This window comes from Theropithecus gelada, chromosome 16 (genome assembly GCF_003255815.1).
Source record: "Theropithecus gelada isolate Dixy chromosome 16, Tgel_1.0, whole genome shotgun sequence".
NCBI lineage: Eukaryota > Metazoa > Chordata > Mammalia > Primates > Cercopithecidae > Theropithecus > Theropithecus gelada.
In genome coordinates, this window is record NC_037684.1 from 74,062,542 (window position 1) to 74,081,211 (window position 18,670).

The 18,670-nt window shown below is 49.2% G+C and overlaps 2 protein-coding genes across 5 annotated transcripts in view; one reads left to right on the top strand and one right to left on the bottom strand.

Moving 5' to 3' along the window:
• The window catches only part of B9D1 (B9 domain containing 1), a 43,885-nt gene extending 39,629 nt beyond the window's left edge, over window positions 1–4,256 (top strand). Inside the window, exon 7 of one of the 2 annotated variants that reach the window (XM_025361521.1) lies at window positions 649–728. In XM_025361521.1, the coding sequence (XP_025217306.1) occupies window positions 649–728 (80 nt within the window). Of the gene's footprint in view, window positions 1–648; window positions 729–4,204 lie in introns of those variants that run through there. The other variant, XM_025361524.1, reaches the window with a different exon arrangement.
• Window positions 4,257–5,238: 982 nt separating this feature from the next.
• EPN2 (epsin 2) overlaps window positions 5,239–18,670 on the bottom strand; it is a 102,525-nt gene continuing 89,093 nt past the window's right edge. For all 3 annotated transcript variants that reach the window (XM_025361515.1, XM_025361514.1, XM_025361517.1), the window contains 4 exons: window positions 13,082–13,258; window positions 12,322–12,408; window positions 9,916–10,131; window positions 5,239–8,032 (listed from right to left, as the gene is read on the bottom strand). In XM_025361515.1, coding sequence (XP_025217300.1) covers window positions 7,734–8,032; window positions 9,916–10,131; window positions 12,322–12,408; window positions 13,082–13,258 — 779 coding nt within the window. In that variant the 3' untranslated portion in view covers window positions 5,239–7,733. The remainder of the gene's footprint in view (window positions 8,033–9,915; window positions 10,132–12,321; window positions 12,409–13,081; window positions 13,259–18,670) is intronic.

Below are 18,670 nucleotides of genomic sequence, written 5' to 3' on the forward strand. Positions count from 1 at the left end.
GGTCTAGATCGAGGCATCCCTCCCTCAGGCCAGGCCCTTCCCCATGTGGCACTTCCCTGTGCTCTTCAAACCACCAGGCCCTCCAAGCCCCGGGACCAGCCCCTTTTTCCTTGCTTTCCTCCCAACCCAGTTTAGAACTCCTGGTCATCTGCATGCACTGCCCCATAGTGCCCTCCATCCTTCATTTATGCTCACTCGGCAGAGTCTCCACCCTGGTGACAGCCAGCTGTTCCTTCGCCTGCCCTGCACCTGCCTGAGCCCCTAGAGCCACGACGGCCCGCGTTCCATCCATGGCCCAGGTCTATGTTTCCTTAGACAACTCCCTCATGCATTCTCTGAGGAAACTTACAGCCTTTGTCTCTCCAGACCTCCAGCACCCTCCCTGCCAGCTTAGCTGAGGCGCTCCCTCCCGTTCCCACAACAACCCCACATTAGCTGCCTTCCTGACCCTACCTGAGGACAAGGCTCGGGTATGTGGGAGATGCAGCGCTCTCAAGGGTCTTCTCCCCATCTCCTTCCATCGTGAGTTTTCCTGCACAGGCTCCTGCACACCAGCCTCCACATGTGCCCCATATGTGTCACGGGATGACACAGAGCAAAAGCCCAGCACCCCCAGCTGCTCCTGTCCTCTGCCCCATTTTATCACAGCTCTCCAGAAAGCTGTTTTCTCTGTCCATGGCCTCACCTCACCCAGGCCACTGGCCTTGGGCCACATAAAGGGGACCTGAAACTTCTTCCCTGAAGCCTCTAGCCTGTGGCGTGCCTGTTCAAGCGTCAGGCCCCATTTGTCCAGCCTGTCAGCAGCTGGGAAATACTAAGTCACCCTCTTCTGGTTATGTTTAATTTTCCAGTTTTTCTCAACATTACTGAAATGTCTAAACATGGAAAAGTTGACATCATTTTACAGTGAACACCACATACCCACCACCTAGATTCTACCATTACCAATTTCCTGTTCCGTACTTTCATATTCACATCTATCCAACTATTCATCCCTGCTTCAATCCATCCTACTTTTATTGCATTTCAAAATAAACCACAACATCAGGACTCCACCTTCCGTATGTTTTAGCATACTTACCATTAACCAGAATCCAGTGTCTGGCTTTAGTGTGTTCTTCTGAGAGGACATTTACATACAACAAAATGCATAATTTTTTTTTTTTTTTTGTGAGACAGGGTCTTACTCTCTTGCCCAGGCTGGAGTGCAGTGGCACAATCCTGGCTCACTGAAACCTCTGCCTCCCGGGTTCAAGTGATTCTCCTGCCTCAGCCTCCTGAGTAGCTTAAAATTACAGGCATGTGCCACTGCAACTGGCTAATTTTTGTATTTTTGTAGAGACAGGGTTTCACCGTGTTGGCCAGGCCGGTCTTCCACTCCTGACCTCAGGTGATCTGCCTGCATCAGCTTCCCAAAGTGTTGGGATTACAGGCGTGAGCCACCGCGCCTGGCCCAGAATACTTTAAGAATGCACAACCAGGCCGGGCGTGGTGGTTCACGCCTATAATCCCAGCACTTTGGGAGGCTGATGCAGGCGGATCACCTGAGGTAGGACTGTAAGACCAGCCTGGCCAACATGGTGAAACCCCGTCTCTACTAAAAATACAAAAAGTTAGCCAGGCGTTACAGGTAGCAGGCGCCTGTAATCCTAGCTACTCGGGAGGCTGAGGCAGGAGAATCGCTTGAATCCCGGAGGCGGAGGTTGCAGTGAGCCAAGACTGCACCACTGCACTCCAGCCTGGGCAACAGAGGGAGACTCCGTCTCAAAAAAGAAAAAGAATGAACAACCCAGCCCCAAAGGCACAGAAATGTCACTATCACTTCACAAAGCTCCTTGCGTCCCTGCCCAGTCAAGGCAAGAGATGATGCAGTGAGATTTAGAGGCTGAAGGTGTGAGTGCCTGGAAAGCTGGGGTTAGGGGGTGGTTGGGCATGTGGGACCCCCTCCATGAGGACAGTCGAGGCATACGGCCCGCAGGTCCCCGCTCACTTGCTGTCCATGCTGTCAGCCACTGTCACAAAGCTGCATGTTCACCAGACTATCTCCCTTTTCTCCTGGCACACCCGAAGACTACATTTCCCAGGCCGGTTGCATCAACGTGGGTCCATGTGAGTAGTTCTAGCCAAAGCAAAGTATGAAAAGGATGTTCACCACTGAGAGGTCTGACCCACTTCAGTGTCGCACGAGCACTTCTCCTCGTTCTTGTCCATGGCACCCTTTGAGGCACACGTTGAAGACAGCAGCATTGTAAGGGAGGAGCCTGGGTCTGGGCACCCCAGCTTGCAGAGCACTGCCAGGAACATCTCCATCAGGCTTTTTGTGAGTGAGAAATATTCATAAGATACTGTGCTCAGCCAATGAGAGCTTGGGGTTATTTGATCCTGCACAGCCTATTCTATTGCAAATGATATGGAAATAAGGAGTGGGTTTCTGCTGCAGCCAAAAAACAGAAAAAACAAACAGTGTCATTGGCTAAGCAGTTGCGTGGCAGGCAAAAAGAATACAGCTCATAAGCTGGACAGCAGGAGATCCGTATTATGCAAATACAAGACATTTGCTAAGACTCTCTTGCTAACTTGGGAGGCAGGTTATGTGCCCCAGAACCAGCAGCTCTAGGGGAAAGGGACAGACCAGAGAGGATGTGCAGTGTGAGTTGGCTACTGTTGACTGCATTTTGGAATGCTATCACAGTAAGGAGGAAAGAACTGGCTAGTTTGCAAGCAGAAATGAAAGGCAACAAAGAATCTAAAAAAAAAATTAGCATCAAAACATTGCAAAAGGAGACTTTCTAGAACTCTAATGAGATAAGATTGAAAATTGCTTTGAACAATAAAGGCGTAATAAAACTTATCATCTGAACAAAATAACTTAGTCTTTTGGTAAATATGGAATTAAGGGGGTGGCTCTCCCGTCATGATCCCAGATGGCCTCATGGTAGCTACCATTGAGAAGCATGGAGGTAAGGCAGCAAGAAAATAAGACAGCTTATGTCTAGGAAATAATTTTGTGTGCTTGAGTTGTCTATTGCTGTGTAACAAATTACCCCAAAACTGTCATTTAAAACCACTATCATTTATCACTTATGATCCTATAGGGGACTGGGCTCAGCTGGGCAGCTGTGCTACACTTGATTCTAGCTGGAGCTGTTCCACTGAGCTGACCAACATGATTACTCACATGGTGGGCTGTTGTCTGGGGCTCATGGGGGCTACTGACAGAACACCTCCGTTCTCCCCCATGTCGCCTCTGCCACGTGTTTGAACTTCTCATAGTACGACAGGTGGGCTGCCAGCAGAACATGCCAAGACGTCGAGCTCCGTGTGCAGGCGTTTATCAAACCCCTGCTGCCATCATGCCACTGGCCCCATCTAGTCATATGGCCATGCCCATCAGGTAAGGGAGACCACACTGGGAGACAAGGTCCATCGGGGGCCACCAAATAACACTCTGACCAAAATAATGCAGTTATTTGCACATGGAACTGATGAGAAGCGCAAAGACTGTCACATTTTTGAGGGAACTGTGCCTCTACAAGGCCCATGAGCCTGGACTGAAGCCTCTGGCTCACTCAAAACAGGTCCTGGCCCGGAACCATCCACCCACAGGCAGCAGGTGAGAAAGCTGAGCTTGGCCCAAGAGCTGCAGCCAAGGGAATACAAAAAAAGGCTAGCTCCCCACCAGGGGGCAGAGCCCAGAGCAGGGCACCATTAGATCCTTTCCCTCCTCACCGCAAGGCGACCTCAGTCTGCTGCAGCTTCCAGCACTGTGGGGCCTCTCCCATTCTCTGCTCCTCCAAATGGAGTTGCACTGTGGGGACCGACCCCTGCCCCGCTTTGTTGTTATTGTTGGGGGAAGGGCACAGATCATAGGTCTTTCTAGTTCATAGGCTGTGTCTGCCGTGCTGGAGAAGGCTCTATACCCCACAGAGCCCAGGACACAGGACCTTATGGTCTGTTTGAGAAGAAGACTGAAATAACTCTCTGGGAGCCAGAGTCCGCTGTGACCCGGACTGGCAATGTTAACCAAGCCCATTTCCCCCACTCCTGCCCTCCGCCACAAAGGAAGCCTGCACTTGCCCATCCCCCCACATCTGGATGGGGGCCGAGGGCCTAATTCTGGCACTGGTGTGGGTGGCAGTGCGGCAATTCCAGGGCTGGCTGTAAGAAATCTATGCTTGGCCCTTGTCCATTTTTCCCTTCATAGCTACCTTCAGGGCTGTCTGTCAAAGCAGTGTCTCAACATGAAAGAGGCTTGAGTCCCTGAGTCACTGACTTCTGTGAAAAACTTGTGGGAAGCCGCTGAGACCTGGAGATGTGTTACTGCAGCGTAAACAAGAGCATCCCACACACCCTTCTCTCTCTCTCCTGTCCCCTGCACTGAACGGGCAGCCCCTGCCACCAGCCCCTAGCCTCCTAGCTCTCAGTCAAGCTTGTCCGTTTGTCCTTGCGTGGACACTGGGAGCCAGGCACTCACACAGAGAGCAGAGGGCTGCAGGGCAGTCCCAGGCCTCCCTCCAGGTTCGTCTCAGGGCCTCTCCAACCCTTCCCATCAGCGTCTCCCAGCCGCCTCTGCCTCGGCCTTGCCTCCTCCCATGACCGGAGCACCTCTTCCACCTCTGCTGCCTGGAGGTGCACATGTCCTCTCGCCGCTGCCCTCCTCTGGTCGGCGGCTCTGAGGCACAGGCCCTCCGTGTCGGTCAGCTGTTGCACAGCAAGCCACCTAAGAACCAGTGGCTCCAACAGGCCCTTCCTCTCAGGAACACACAGTTGGCTGGGCAGCTCCATGCACTCCCTCCCTCCGCTGCCCCGGCTGACAGGTGGTGGCTTCCCAGAGCAGCTCTTCTGCAGCATGGACACGAGAGGAGGTAGAGCACAGGAAGCCTCTGGGGACCTGGCACACTGTCACTTCCACCTCATCCAAAGCAGTCTCCACCAGTGACCAGGCCACATTAGGAGGGCAGACGCAGGAAGGGTAAGGGGCAGTGGCTAGCACTTCCCCCAGCACACCCGTGCAGGCCACCAGTCTCAGCACCTCACCAAGGGCAGGCCTCCCACCCCCTTTCCCTGAGGTTCAGGGGCAACCAAATGCCCGGCTCACACGGGTACTAGGACCAGGTTGGTGGCCTCATTGACTGCAGACCAAGCTCCACAGGAATCGGCTCCCTTACCTCCCACCCCCCTCCAGTGGAACAGGACTGATGAAGATGAGGTGGGAGAAGGACACAGCCAGAAACCGCATCATGGTACAAATGATAAATTATATTTATACAGTAAATAAGTATCAACAGTCAACACAAGTTCAAAACCAGCCACCGGCCTCTGGGACTGAGAAACAGCTGGGTGACTTCCTCCACCACAGTGCCCATCAGGAGGGAGCATGATGGCACAGGTGCCAACACGCGTGGCAGTGGCCGGTGGCTTCATGATCAGTGCAGTGGGCAACAGGGACATGCACTCGGGATGGCCTGTGCCAGAAGATGGGGTGGGGGGCTGTCTTCTTGGGTCCTGGTGGCCCAGTGGCTGTCATGTTGGGGCCTCAAAGTCGTGTCATGAAGGGCTCTTCTGTTACAAAAGAATCACTGACCCCAAGTAGTCGAGTCTGGTCTACTGACCTGTAAGGCTGGCCCAGACCCTGCACCATCTGAAGGAAAGCACCTTTCTGGGCAAGCATCCCGCCTCCCATCCCACTGCACCTCCCCACCCACCCTTCCCCTGGCAGAAGAGACCAGCCACCGGCTTACCCGAATGGCAGCGGGAGCCTAAGGCCCAGCCCCAGGCCTGCAGTTCTGGCAGAGGGTGGCTGGTCAGGAACTCTAGACATGGCTCCTGGGACTGGAGAGGGCGGCCTCAGGAACAGCATGAGTGGGTGCAGTCCTCACTCACAGCCTGCATGTCCCAGCAGCCCGGAGACCATTTAAGATCTCTCCTACGCTAGTGCGAAGGGTTAGATCTTCTGGAACCAGAGAGGGGCTGGCAGGTGGTCGGCTGCCCTTAGAGCTGGAGGTGAGAAATTCCCATGGTGGAAACGGGGCCAGAAACGTCCACCAGGCAAGCTGCCCAGACACAGGATTGGGGGAATGTCTCTTCCCTGGGTAAAAGCAAGTTTTTTCTGGTCTTTAATGCATGACGTAATACTTTTACAGTGGTGGGTGAGGTGAGGACAGCAGGAGTTTAGAAGAGGGAGGTAATATTAACGCATGTTTGTTAAAAATCTGTCCCGGGTGAATGACTTTTTTCTTCATCTCCAAAATACAAGAGAATTATTTTTAGGTCTCCAACTTAAAAATAATGTCTGGAGTTAGCAGGTAGGTGGATCAGGGCCAGCCCTGGTCCCTTAGGCCCCCACTCCCGTCTTAGCCTAGGGACTATTGCCCAGGTACCCATGGGCACAGAAGCACCCCCACCCCCATGCCCTCAGGACAACTGCCATTTCCACATTATCCCCATCTTTAGCCTGAGCGTGGATTAAGACAGAGGAGATCACAGACACACAAGGTTAAAGATGTTTCTTCCATTTCAGATTTCCATTGTAAACAGAAGTCCTTGTTAATCCCTGCATGCCTTTAATTAAAAAAATGAATTAGTTGATAAAAACTGGTGAGTCACATTCATACATTAGGTTTTTTTCTTTAACTTTCAGGATGTTGGTATATCAGTAAGAAAAATAGCCTCTCGCTCAGGATCTAGCCAAAAAGGCTGAAAGTCAATCAGTTTAGTAATTCACCAAAAACAGGAGTTAAAGAAAGGAAAAGGCAACTGGAGGCTAGGATTTTTTGTTGCTGTTGTAGTTTTTTTTTTTTTTTTTTTTTAAATAAACATCATCTATGTGTAATCAAATTCCCATATTTTCTTCCTATAAAGAATTTGCTTTAGTTTTTCAATAAGGCATTTTTTTTTGTCATCCAAACATCTCTTCCTTTTAAAATTTTCTTAGAGTTAAAACCATAAATAAGAGGATTTAAACCACTAAAATAACACGTGCCAATATCTTCATTCAGCCAGACCTGGTAAATTCTATCAAAACTAGACAGTTAAATAAGAACCACGTTATAAAAATATTAGCCAAAAAAAGACTATTAGATAATTCTGCAAACTCAAATATGAAACTGTACTAAACAAAATATGTGCAAAGGTACACAAGCATAGAGCCACGTTGGGGGTTATGCTCAGATTAGTTTTAAAGCTCGCTCTAGTGGATTTAATTCAAGAGTTGTCCATGGTGGTGGTGTTTACTTTGAACTCACACGAGTCAAAGAAAAATAAAATATGCACAACCACTTCCCCAAAAGGTCAGTGTCTTATGGAGCAGGTGCTTCATCGTGTCCACACCCAGGACTGCCTGGGGTGTCCCTAGGGCTGGGGGGTGGGGAGGACAAAGATGAGGCCACTGTCCCAAGTCCTGGGACAGGCAACGTCCTGGAGACCCTCTGGCTGAGGCTGGGGGCAAGGGCAACACTGATGACTCCACCTCCTCATCCAAGGCCTCAGAGGGGCCCTGCCAGGACCTGAGTGCTTAGGAGGAGGTGGTGAGAGCAGGCCAGGCCAAGTGGGCCTGCCTTGGAAGGCAAGGGTCTGAGGGTTGGGGCTGTAAAGACAGCCCTTTCATCAGGAAGCTGGAGCTGAAAAGCCCTAATACCCCTAAATCCCCAAACTCTTGGATCCCGTCCCACAGACGAGAGTCCCTGCTCGGCATCCTCCAGCACAGGTGCTCTGGGTGGGTCCCAAGCCAGGCACTAGAGAAGGAAAGGGTTGGTTGTGCCGGTGGCCTGGGCTGCAGATGGGGGGATACCCACACTGCCCACCATGTTCATCGTTGCAGGGCCCAGTGGGGTCAGAGAGGAACCAGTGGCCCCCAGAGCTGGGTGTGGGGCCGTGGAGGTCATCGAGGCCACAGCCACGGACTCCACTCCTGGGCCAGGCCCAAAGGATGTGCTGGTCCCCAGGACTGGGCTCCCCCGAAGCTGGTTCAGCGTCAGCGGCTGGGGCTGGTTCACCTGGAAGGGGTTAACAGGGGCCGAGGTGGCGGGTGCACCTGGGGAGACAGAACGGGCAGAGGCTGAGCCGTCAGGGTGCGGCCTTCTGAGCTCTCAGGTCAGGGACTACATGCGGGTGTTCTGGTCCCTGCTGTGCCCTCAGAGCCCGTGACGGTGCCAGCCAAGTCCATGGCAGACAATAGCAAATATCTGCTGACTGCATGAATCTGCACTTTAAAGGATGAGGAGATTGAGGCTGTGAGAAGCCAAGTGATTTGTCCAGCGTTACAAAGCTGAACAAGGCCGTGCCAGGAACACAGCCATCTCGGGGCACCCTGGCTCCTCTGCAGGGCTGGCACCCAGGACACCTTCACCAGCCATCAGCTGCCACTGCTCCCTCATTCTGTTTGCTGAGGGGGACATGGAACTGGCAGTGTGTGGCTCGTGTGGCAGTGCCCACACTGCACCCAGGGACCCACATACGACATCGCGAAGGCTAGAAGTCCTGCATTCAAGAAGCTGATGCAGCCTTGTCTTTCCCAGTGTCTCCAGAATTTACCTCACACTAGAAAGCCTTTTCTTTGCAAAATTGTGTGTGCTGCCGGCACCAACTCTTCCAGGCAGCCTGGCCCTACCCTGAGTGGCCTAGAGAATGGCCCTGTATGTCCAGCAGAGCTGCCCAAACCTCCTCCATCTTGGCTGCAGCCCCCAGGGACCATGACTGGTGTGCAGCCAACAAAGCTGCCTCAGGCCTCCAGCCAGGTGCCTACCAAGAGCTGATGGACACAGATGACCACTAGAGCTCCTGCAGGGCCTTCAAGGGCTCTCTGGGCAGAAGAGGCATAAGGCCTCCTGGGGCAGACACAGACTCCTGGCTGGCTGAGGAGCCTGGAAGCTAATCTAGTTCCACCCGGGGAACCACCTCCTCTAGGGGCAGCCATGTCCTCACCCATCGCAGGACCTCGGGGTTGGCCAGGACCCAGGAACTTCACACACCTCACTTCTGTCCAAGGGTCCCCAACCTCAGCCTCTGTAAGTTCAGTGGTCATTCTCCTCTGCAAGGTACTGTCAGGGACGGTGGCCCAAGATCCTCAGATCCCTATATGGTGGGGCCAGTCAGGGGCTGAACACTTGAGGGTGACACATTCCTGCCCTGGGGGACACCCAAGGCCTTGGGAAACATGTGAGGAAAGGGGCTGGGGGGACTTCCTAGAAGGGGGGTCATCTGAACTGGGTGTCGAAGGAGGAGTAAGATGCTTTCATTGGGGAAGAGGAGGGAGGACATTCCAGGCAGGGGAAACCGAGTGTGTAACAGCCTGGGTTTAAGGAAGGACTCTACAGGTTGAGGGGTGCCAAGGGGCTGGGTGTCACAAGGGTTTCATGCACACAGGCAGGGAAGAGGAGAGTGGGGCCAGGCCATAATGGCCCTGGATACCCAATTGAACAGCTGGGGGCTTGTCCAGCAGCCAACGTGGAGCCTTGAGGGCAGGACGCAGACTCTGGCACCAGGAGTGTAAGCGAGGGACCTGGAGGAAGGCTTGTACCCAAGGGCTAAGTTACATTTTTCCCAAGAAAGGTGTGCTACACATCAAACCCTGGCTCTTCCTCACCCCTAGCAGCCCACCCTACTCCACCTGTCTTAGAACTGACACTCCCTTGAGGGTCTCACAACCAGGGGGCACCAAGTCAGGGACAGCTTCTGCTTGGCAGTCTCAACTGAGAGGAAAGGAGCTATTTCCTACCCATACCCTCCCCACATAACTGACAACGGCTTCCACACCCCACCCCAGGCGGCCCTGGCGAGGGCATGTGTGCTAATCTAGAGTTTCCAGCTAGTCCCACCCCTTCCCTGTCACACAGTGGAAGAGCCCCCAAGAGGCCTGCTGCACACCCATTCTCAGGCATAGCAGGCAGCTGGATGAAGCCTGGGATGAGAGCCTACCTGGTGCCAGGAAAGGGTTGAGGGACTGGGCTGGTGGGGCGGGCCTGGTCACCAGTGAGTCCAGGTTCACCAGGGCTGCGTTGGGGCCCAGGAAGGACTCAGGTGTTTTCCGGGCACTGCTGGGCTTGCTTGAGGCAACGGTCAGGGGTTGAGACTCAAAGGGGTCAGGGCTGGTAGTTCCATTGTTTTGGGATGGCAGAGAGGTCACAGATTCGGCTGCAAAACAAGGACACAAATGGCAGGGTGAGTGTGGCAGGGAGAGCCTAAGACTGTGTACTTAACACAAAACATGGCCTCCTGGGAACATGCCTGCCTGACAGTGCCACGTGACGACACACAGCTAGTCATGGGCTGGGTTAGATAAATCAAGTGTCCATATAACCAAACACCAGAATGCAGGGACAGAAGAATACCTAATGATGAGCAAAGAAAGCTTATCAAAATACTAAGTGGGAAAAAAAACAGGTTACAAAAGAGTGTGTACAGCTCATTCCTCCAGAATACCAAGATGTCATTTTGGGGTAGAGGCTAGGCATGGGCAATTTACTTTTTTTTTTTTTTTTTTTTAAACATTTTCCATTTACTAAATTTTCCACAATAAACATGAACTTCTTGATAGTAAAAAGAGAGCAAATTGTTTTTTTTTTTTAATTCAGCCCATAGAGGTGACACAGGCCAGTAGAAAAGTGATTGCCATGACAGGATGCTTCATGGTACAGGAGTTCTTAACAACAGTCATTCTCTCCCTCAGTAACCCCATTTCTAGGAATCTGGTCTAGGCAAATAATGTAAAATGTGAACAGGGTACATTGTAAGCACAAAGAGCTTCACAACAGCATCACTTACAGTAGCAAAACTTGGTATCAACCTAAAGTGTCCTCCCCCAAATTAATGAATTATTGCTGAGCCATACAAAGAGAGATTATATAGCAACAAAGTATTTTTAACAAATTTGAAAGTCATGAGAAAATGTTTTCAATCTGTTAATCCATAAAAGTTGAGGCAAGGGGAAGGACAACTCTATCTGACAATGTGAACTGAGCAAAGAAGACTCAAAAACAAACAAACAAAACAAAAAACAACCAATAATGCCAGTGCACTCCAGCCTGGGCGATCAAGGCTCACTGCAGTCTCGATCTCCTGGGCTCAGGGGATCCTCCCGCCTCAGCCTCTTGAGTAGCTGGGACCACAGGCAGGTGCACACGACCACATCTGGCTAATTTTTAAATTTTTTTGAAGAGACGGGGGTCTCACTATGTTGCCTAGGCTAGTCTGAAACTCCTGGGCTCAAGCAATCCTCCCACGCTGGCCCTCCCAAAGTGCCAGGATTGCAGGCGTGAGCCACTGCACCAGCAGGGGATGAATGTTTCAAAAGCTGACGTGTAACAATGGCCAAGCTGCCTTCTCACTGAGGCACGGAGTGGGAGGCAAGGACAAGTTAGGCTATACTTTGGCCTGCAGAGAAGACACATGGAATCTTATTAACGCAGCAAAGACCCAGAAAAGCAGCACATTCTCAAAGCTGCCTCCGTCTCCCGGCGGGGAGCTCCTGAACTGAGAGGTGTTGGAGGAGGTCAAGGGGGTCAAGTGGGGTCATGGGTGCCAGGTTGCTTGTACCTCACACCAGGGCCTAGCCAGCCTTGTGGCTGCAGTTGGTAGAGAGGGCTAAAAAAGAAGGGAGAGAAGGAAGAGACTGGGAGAGAGGTGGTAGGGAAATTGGTGGGGGCAAGCAGCAGAAGCCGAGAGGAAAGAAAAAAGAGAGACGTTGCCATGCATGGCTGGGAGATGTGGCCCAGAGATGGACAGAGGCTGCCACACCACAGGCCAAATAGGGTGTGTGAAGAATGAATCCCAGGCCTTCTCCCTCCAGCCTCCAGGCCCACCTTGGCCCACACGCCCCTTCCTTCTGCATTCACCTGATACCCTTCCATCCCAGGGGCACACAGGGAAGGAAAACAGGTCTGGAGACTGGACTGTGGGTCTGCTGGGCTGGAGCTGTCACCTGAGAGGTGACAACACAGGGCAGAGGCTGGCCCCACTGATGCCCAAAGGTTGCTGTCTGGGAAAAGGAGGCCCTCTGAGGACTGGAAGTTAGCAGAAGGAAGGTGAATGGAAGTGCTGGATCAGGCCGGACGTGAGGCCCACTGTGAGCTGGGGAGGCTGGGGCTGTGGAATCTGCACGAAGTCTTGGGGCTTCCTAACCTGGAGACACAGTCCTGGGGGACTCCACTTTGTGATTTTTAACTATTGATGTACGACTTCTTAGAATGAGAAGCTTCAGGCTCCCAAGATCAAAATACAAAGAACATGCAGAAAGTTGAAGGGTTTTGAAAACTACTATTTCTGCAATAACTGAGCTGGTCAAATGCACGGAGGATTACAGAAACCACCATCACCTGTACATACCTGTTCTTTTTGAAGTCCGAAGGTTGTCAAATTCAGAAAAGTCGTCTTTAATTGTACCATTCAGATTACTGAAGAGCTCAAAGGACCCTGGGTGGACATAGAGGCCAGTGACTGGGAGCACCTCACAGGACTTCGTGGCAACTCCACTGCCCAGTGCACACCCTCAGGATGGGCTGGCAACAGGGGCCTCTCCCCGCTTACCCTGCCTCATGGAGGAGAATTCTGAGAGCCAAAAAGGCAAGACAGGATCGGGTCACCAGTGCGCTGGGAGGGAAGACAGGGAGCCCGGCCTCCCAGGACAGGGTGTGGGATGCTCACCTGCTAGTGCTTCTACCACCCCCACCCCAAAAGGGAAAGGGGTGCTGGCAGTGGTGGAGGCGCATCAAGCTGGGTCTGGTTGCTTGGATGAGGGTCTGTAGGAAGGCACCAGAAGGACTGCCCAGAGGCCAGCCTGCCCAGTCCCCCAGGGGTGAGGACAGGACCCACAGGCTATGGGCCCAGGGCAGTCTCCTCTCTCAACACCCCATCAGAAGCCCCCTCAATTTGGAGGGAGGTACCAGTGCACAAAACCTGGGAACTCGCTTGCACTCACTGTCACACTGGGGTGCCTGGGATCTGGGGATCAGGAACAAAGGTTAAGGGGGAGGAGGGGAGCAAATGCAAGCAAAGCAACAGAGCTGATGCCTAGGAGCCAGGAGCGGCTGCAGGGCCCATGGGCTCTCAGAGGCCAGGCAGAAAGGTGGGTGAGTGAGGGGCTCACCAGAGGCAGACACGGGCTTGGTGGAGGAGACTGCACCCCATGCGTCAGAAGCTGTTTTCCCGGCACTGGAGGCAGGCTGCTGTGAAGCTGCCCAGGGGTCCGAGTTCTTGGGGACAGACTGTGTGCTGGCTCCAGTGGGCACCCCCCATGGGTCAACAGAGGCAGCTGGCTTGGTACCTGTTGGAAGGCAAGGTCAGGGCTCAGAAATGCCTGCAGAGGGTCTGGGCAGCTGGGGTGAGGAGGGAAAAGGATACTGCCGGCCACACCAGGGTCTGTGCCCTGTGCCAGGAGAGACAGCCATCGAAAGGGTACTGTCCCACGCCAGCAAAGAGGGGCACAGCTGGGGCCCAGGGCCAACAACCCTGGGAAGGGAGCATGCTAGGCCAGGATGTCCCAGGATAGCCTCTCCCTGTCCTCCAGTACTGACCAGAGGAAGCAGCTGAAAGAGGTCTTCTCCAAGCTCCCCACCATACAGGGGGCTTCCAAAGGGCTCCTGAGCTCAACCCCACTTCAATGGACTACCTGAAACAAACCTATCTCCCCACAGAATCCAGGCTCCCTCCCCAGACAAGGGACCCCAGGCAGCCCTCCCAGCTCAGCCCAGGCTCTCTAGAGGCACAGAGGCATCTTCTCCCCACGTGCTTTGAGTGGTTTCTGCTTTCTGACAGAAGCGTACATAAAATGGATGAGTCCTGTATAAAAAGGAATAAAACAAACAGCTACGTACTTACCACTCAACTTAAGCAATAAAACACTTTCAAACAGGGAGTGACAAAATCAATTTAGTGGGTCACAACTGGCTTTAAAAAAAAAGAACAGAGAAAAAATTTTTTAAAAAACCTACAAAAACACACACACACACACACACACAAAGACTCTAAAACATCTGAGTGCATCTAATGTTAAGTGTCAGTGCTGTGATGTGCATCTTTCATTTATGTGTAGACAGATCTGTATATATATGAGTACATATAAAATAAAACCCACATCTCCTTCCTTCTTGTGGGGCACTGCAAGTGTTCAGACACCACTGCTGCCTCACAGGGACCAGAAAGTGCCTCCCCAATGACATTCCTACCCCAAACATTGTGAACTATTAGCCTTTCTCTTGCTTTTCCTTCTAGTTTATCTCGTAGGAATACCTTTAGCTAGTTGTGACTATTTTCTGAATACACACACACCACACATGTATATTATGTGTATGTATGTGTGTGTTTTCATTTATTTATCAGATAGGGTCTCACTGTCACCCAGGCCGGAGTGCAGTGGCACAAGCACAGTTCACTGTGCCTCCATCTCACTGCACCTCCACCTCCCATGCTCAAGTGATCCTCCCACCGCCGCCTCCCAAGTAGCTGGGTCTACAGGCATGTCACCACGCCTGGCAAATTTTTTTTTCTAATTTTTGTCGAGATGGGGTATCACTGTGTTGCCCAGTTTGGTCTCAAACTCCTGGGCTCAAGCGAGCCTGCTGCCTCAGTCTTCCAAAATGCTAGGATTACAGGTGCGAGCCACCATGCCAGGTCCCTATTTTCCGAACTTGATATGAATAGTACACATTCCTTTGTGGCTGGCTTTGTTCACTCCACATTTTGAGAGTCATCTGTGTTGAGGTGGAGCTGGAATTTGTTTTGTTCCATTCTATGAAAAAAAAAGTCATGATTCCTCTGTTGAAGGATATTCATTTGGTTTTGCTGCTTGTTCTTGTTCACATGTATACACAAGTTGCTGGGTCATGGGTACCTCTGCCTTCACTGAGGAATGCTACAAGTATTTCCACATGGTGGCACAAGTTTATGTCTCGTCCAGCAGCGAGTACCAGTCTTGCTGCCCCAGGAGTTGTCTCATAACCTCTCTGATGCTTAGTATTAGCTTACTTTCCCATGTGTGCCAATCTGGTGGGCTGAAAAGTCATTTGATTGTGGTTTTGATTTGCATTTCCCTGTTCTTTAATGAGGCTGTGCATCTTTTCATATACTCATGGGTCACTCATGATTCCTCTCCTATGAGGTGCCGATTTGAGTCTTTTACCGATTGTCCCTTAGGATTACTTTCTTCTTGACTCATCCTGGCAGCATGGACTAGAGTCCATCCACTCCTCGTGTCATGGTATGCAGGGCCTCCTCTGTCGTAAGTCAAGTCTTCGTGGGTTTATTACTGGGCTCCCTACATTTATCTATTTCCATCCTTGCACATTTTTTTTTTTTTTTTTTTTTTTTTTTTGAGACAGAGTCTTGCTCTGTTGCCCAGGCTGGAGTGCAGTGCCGTGATCTCGGCTCACTACAAGTTCCGCCTCCCAGGTTCACGCCATTCTCCTGCCTCAGCCTTGGCCAACTTTTGTTTTTTAACTTGATAAGATGATTTTAAGATGACTAGAGCAGAGCAGAGGGCCAAGAATAGCCAAAACAAGATTGTGATTTGCTGTATCAGATATCAAGAATTCTCATCAGTGTTTGTGAGGATAATTAAGAATGTGCAAGGGGCCAGGTGCAGTGGCTCATGTCTGTAATTCTAGCACTTTGGGAGGCCAAGGCGGGCGGATCACAAGGTCAGGAGATCGAGACCATCCTGGAGAACACAGTGAAACCCCGTCTCTACTAAAAATACAAAAAAATTAGCCAGGCGTGGTGGCAGGCACCTATAGTCCCAGCTTCTAGGGAGGCTGAGGCAGGAGAATGGCATGAACCTGGGAGGTGGCGGAGCTTGCAGTGAGTGGAGATCATGCCACTGCACTCCAGCCTGGGCGACAGAGCGAGACTCTGTCACACACACACACACACACAAAAAGTTAAGAAACAAGAAAAATTAAATATTTTGGGGATTTTGGCCAGAATTGCATTGCATTCCAGATCAATTTGGGGAGAAGCGTTATTACAATAGCGAGTTTTCCAAACCAAGACATGATATCTCTGCATTTACTTAAGTTTTAGTATATTTTGGTGGAATTTAATCTTTTTCATTTTTACCCTTTATCTCCCATAGAGATTTGTACGACTTTTGTAAGATTTATTCCTAGGAACTAAGTACTATTCCTAGGAAGTAGTATCTTTTAAACTTTTCATAATCTATTTTTATGCAGAGAAACAACTGTGTATACTCATTTACACCCAACAATCTTGCTAAACTGTTAATTAGAAGTCATTCCAATTATTGATTCTAATAATAATTCAAATAACTCTTAATTCTAATAACTTATCTGTAGAAATTTTTTCATATTCTATGTACAATCCCATCACCTGCAAATGATGACTGTTTAGTGTCTTCTTTCTAGTCCTTTATACTTTTTCTTTTTCTTGTCTTACTGCATTGGCTAGGATCACCAGTTACACCATCAAATAGAAGCGCTGGTAGTCGGTATCCTTGTCTTGCTCTTGATGTTACAGGATCAATTTTCAATATTTTACCGTAAAGTTCAGTGTTAGCTATAGGCTTTTTTCCTTTCAGAAGCCCTTTATCAGGTTATGGAAGTTCCCTATTATTCCAAGTTTGCTAGAATTTGGAAATGAATGGCTAATGAATTTTATCAAATAGTCTCTGCCTCTAAGATAACCAAATTTTTTCTGTTTTAATCTGTTAATATGGTACATTTGTAAATTTTCTAATGAGTTGGTTCTTGCAAACAAAGTTCTTCGTAAGGTACTACAACTTTTAAAATATTTCCCTGGCTTGGGTTTTGTAATTGTTTCTTTCCTTAAGATTTTTGCATCTATATTCATAACCAGACTGGCCTGAAATGTTTGTTCTCACACTGCACTGCCCTTGTCTGGTGTTGCTGTTAGGCTTATGCTAGTCTCATACAATGAGTAGGAATATTCTCTATTTTCCTGTTCCCTAAAGGAGTTTGTGTGAAGGTAGGACTGTCTCTTGAATGTTGTTAGTATTTACCAGCAAAGCCCTCTGGGTGGATTTGCAGAAGGGGAAGATTTTAAAATACTGATTCCATACCTTCCATGATTACAGATTTCTATTTATAGGTTTTCTTCAGTTAGTTTCGCTGCTTCCTTTTTAATTTTATCCATTTTATCTAAGGTTTTGGATTTTTAAGCACAGAGCTGATCAAAGAGCCAGCCTCTCACCCGACATGAAATCCTGAGCGTGCCGCCAGTTATGCTGTTTCATTCCTAATGCTATTTGTGCCCTTCCTCTCAAAAAAAAATTGCTTGCCAGAAATCTATTACTCTTTTCAATTATTGACTTGTTTTTATGGATACTATTATGTGTTTATGTTCTTTTCATTAATTTCTATCTTTATCCTTATAATTTCCTTTTACTTTATGTCAGTGTAATGCTATTCTAACCTCACTGTATCTTTCTTCTTTACTAATGTGAACATTTAAAGCTATAAATTTATTTTACTATTGCTTCAGTTGTCCCACAAATTCTTATGTAAAAATATATTACTGGCCAGGCACAGTGGCTCACATCTGTAATCCCAGCACTTTGGGAGGCCGAGGCGGGTGGATCACCTGAGGTTGGGAGTTCCTAGACCAGCCTGATCAACATTGAGAAACCTCATCTCTACTAAAAATACAAAATTAGCTGGGCCTACGTGGTGGCACATGCCTATAATCCCAGCTACTCAGGAAGCTGAGGCAGGAGAATTGCTTGAACCCAGGAGGCAGAGGTTGCGGTGAACCAAGATAGCACCATCGCACTCCAGCCTGGGCAACAAGAGCAAAACTCCGTCTCTAAAATTAAAAAAAAAAAAAAGAAAAAAAGAAAAAAAAAAAAAAATATATATATATATATACACATGTATTATATAAATATATAATATATATAATATATTTAATTTGGTTTTAAATATATTTGATTTTCCTTATAATTTTTTCTGTGATTCAAGAATTTAGAAATGTTCTTAAAATTTTAGATGTATGAAGTTTTTCTACTTATCCTTTTGTTAACTGATTTTTTACTGTGATCAGAAATTCTGTTATATGTGATACCAATTTTTTGAAATTTGTTGAGACTAGCTTTTCTGTCTAGGACATCATCAATTTTTTCCAAGTACTCTCCATGTGACTACAAAGGATGTGTATTCTCCAATTGCTGGGAACAACAAATTCACAAGCTTGTGGCCTATGCTGCTCAAATTTTTTTATATCCTTATTACTTCTGAAATGTTCCCCCACATTACTTCCCATTTCCGACACTCTTCATTCTGTCCTGAAGATCTGAGTTTCCATCTGGTTTTCCCTCCTATCAGCCTGAAGAACTTCTTTTAGCATTTCTGCGGTACAGATGTGCTGGCAACGATTTCTCTTAGTGTTTTACTACCAGATGTCATCCTTTCACCTTTATTCTTCAAGAACACCTTCACTGAATACAGAATTCTGGGGGTTGGCAGTTTTTGTTGCTGTTGTTTCCAAACCTAAAATCTCTTTTTTTAAAAAATTATCAATTCTTGGAAGAAAGATGATTTTGCGAGCAATGGCTTTCAAGGTTGACCATGTTTTTCTTGTAGCACACTGACGACTCTATGCCACTCAGACATCTACTGTTGCTGTCAAGAAGTTAGCTATCCATTTAGTTGCCATTTTTTTGTAATGAATGGCCTGTTCTCTGTAGGTTTATTTAAGTTATTTTCTT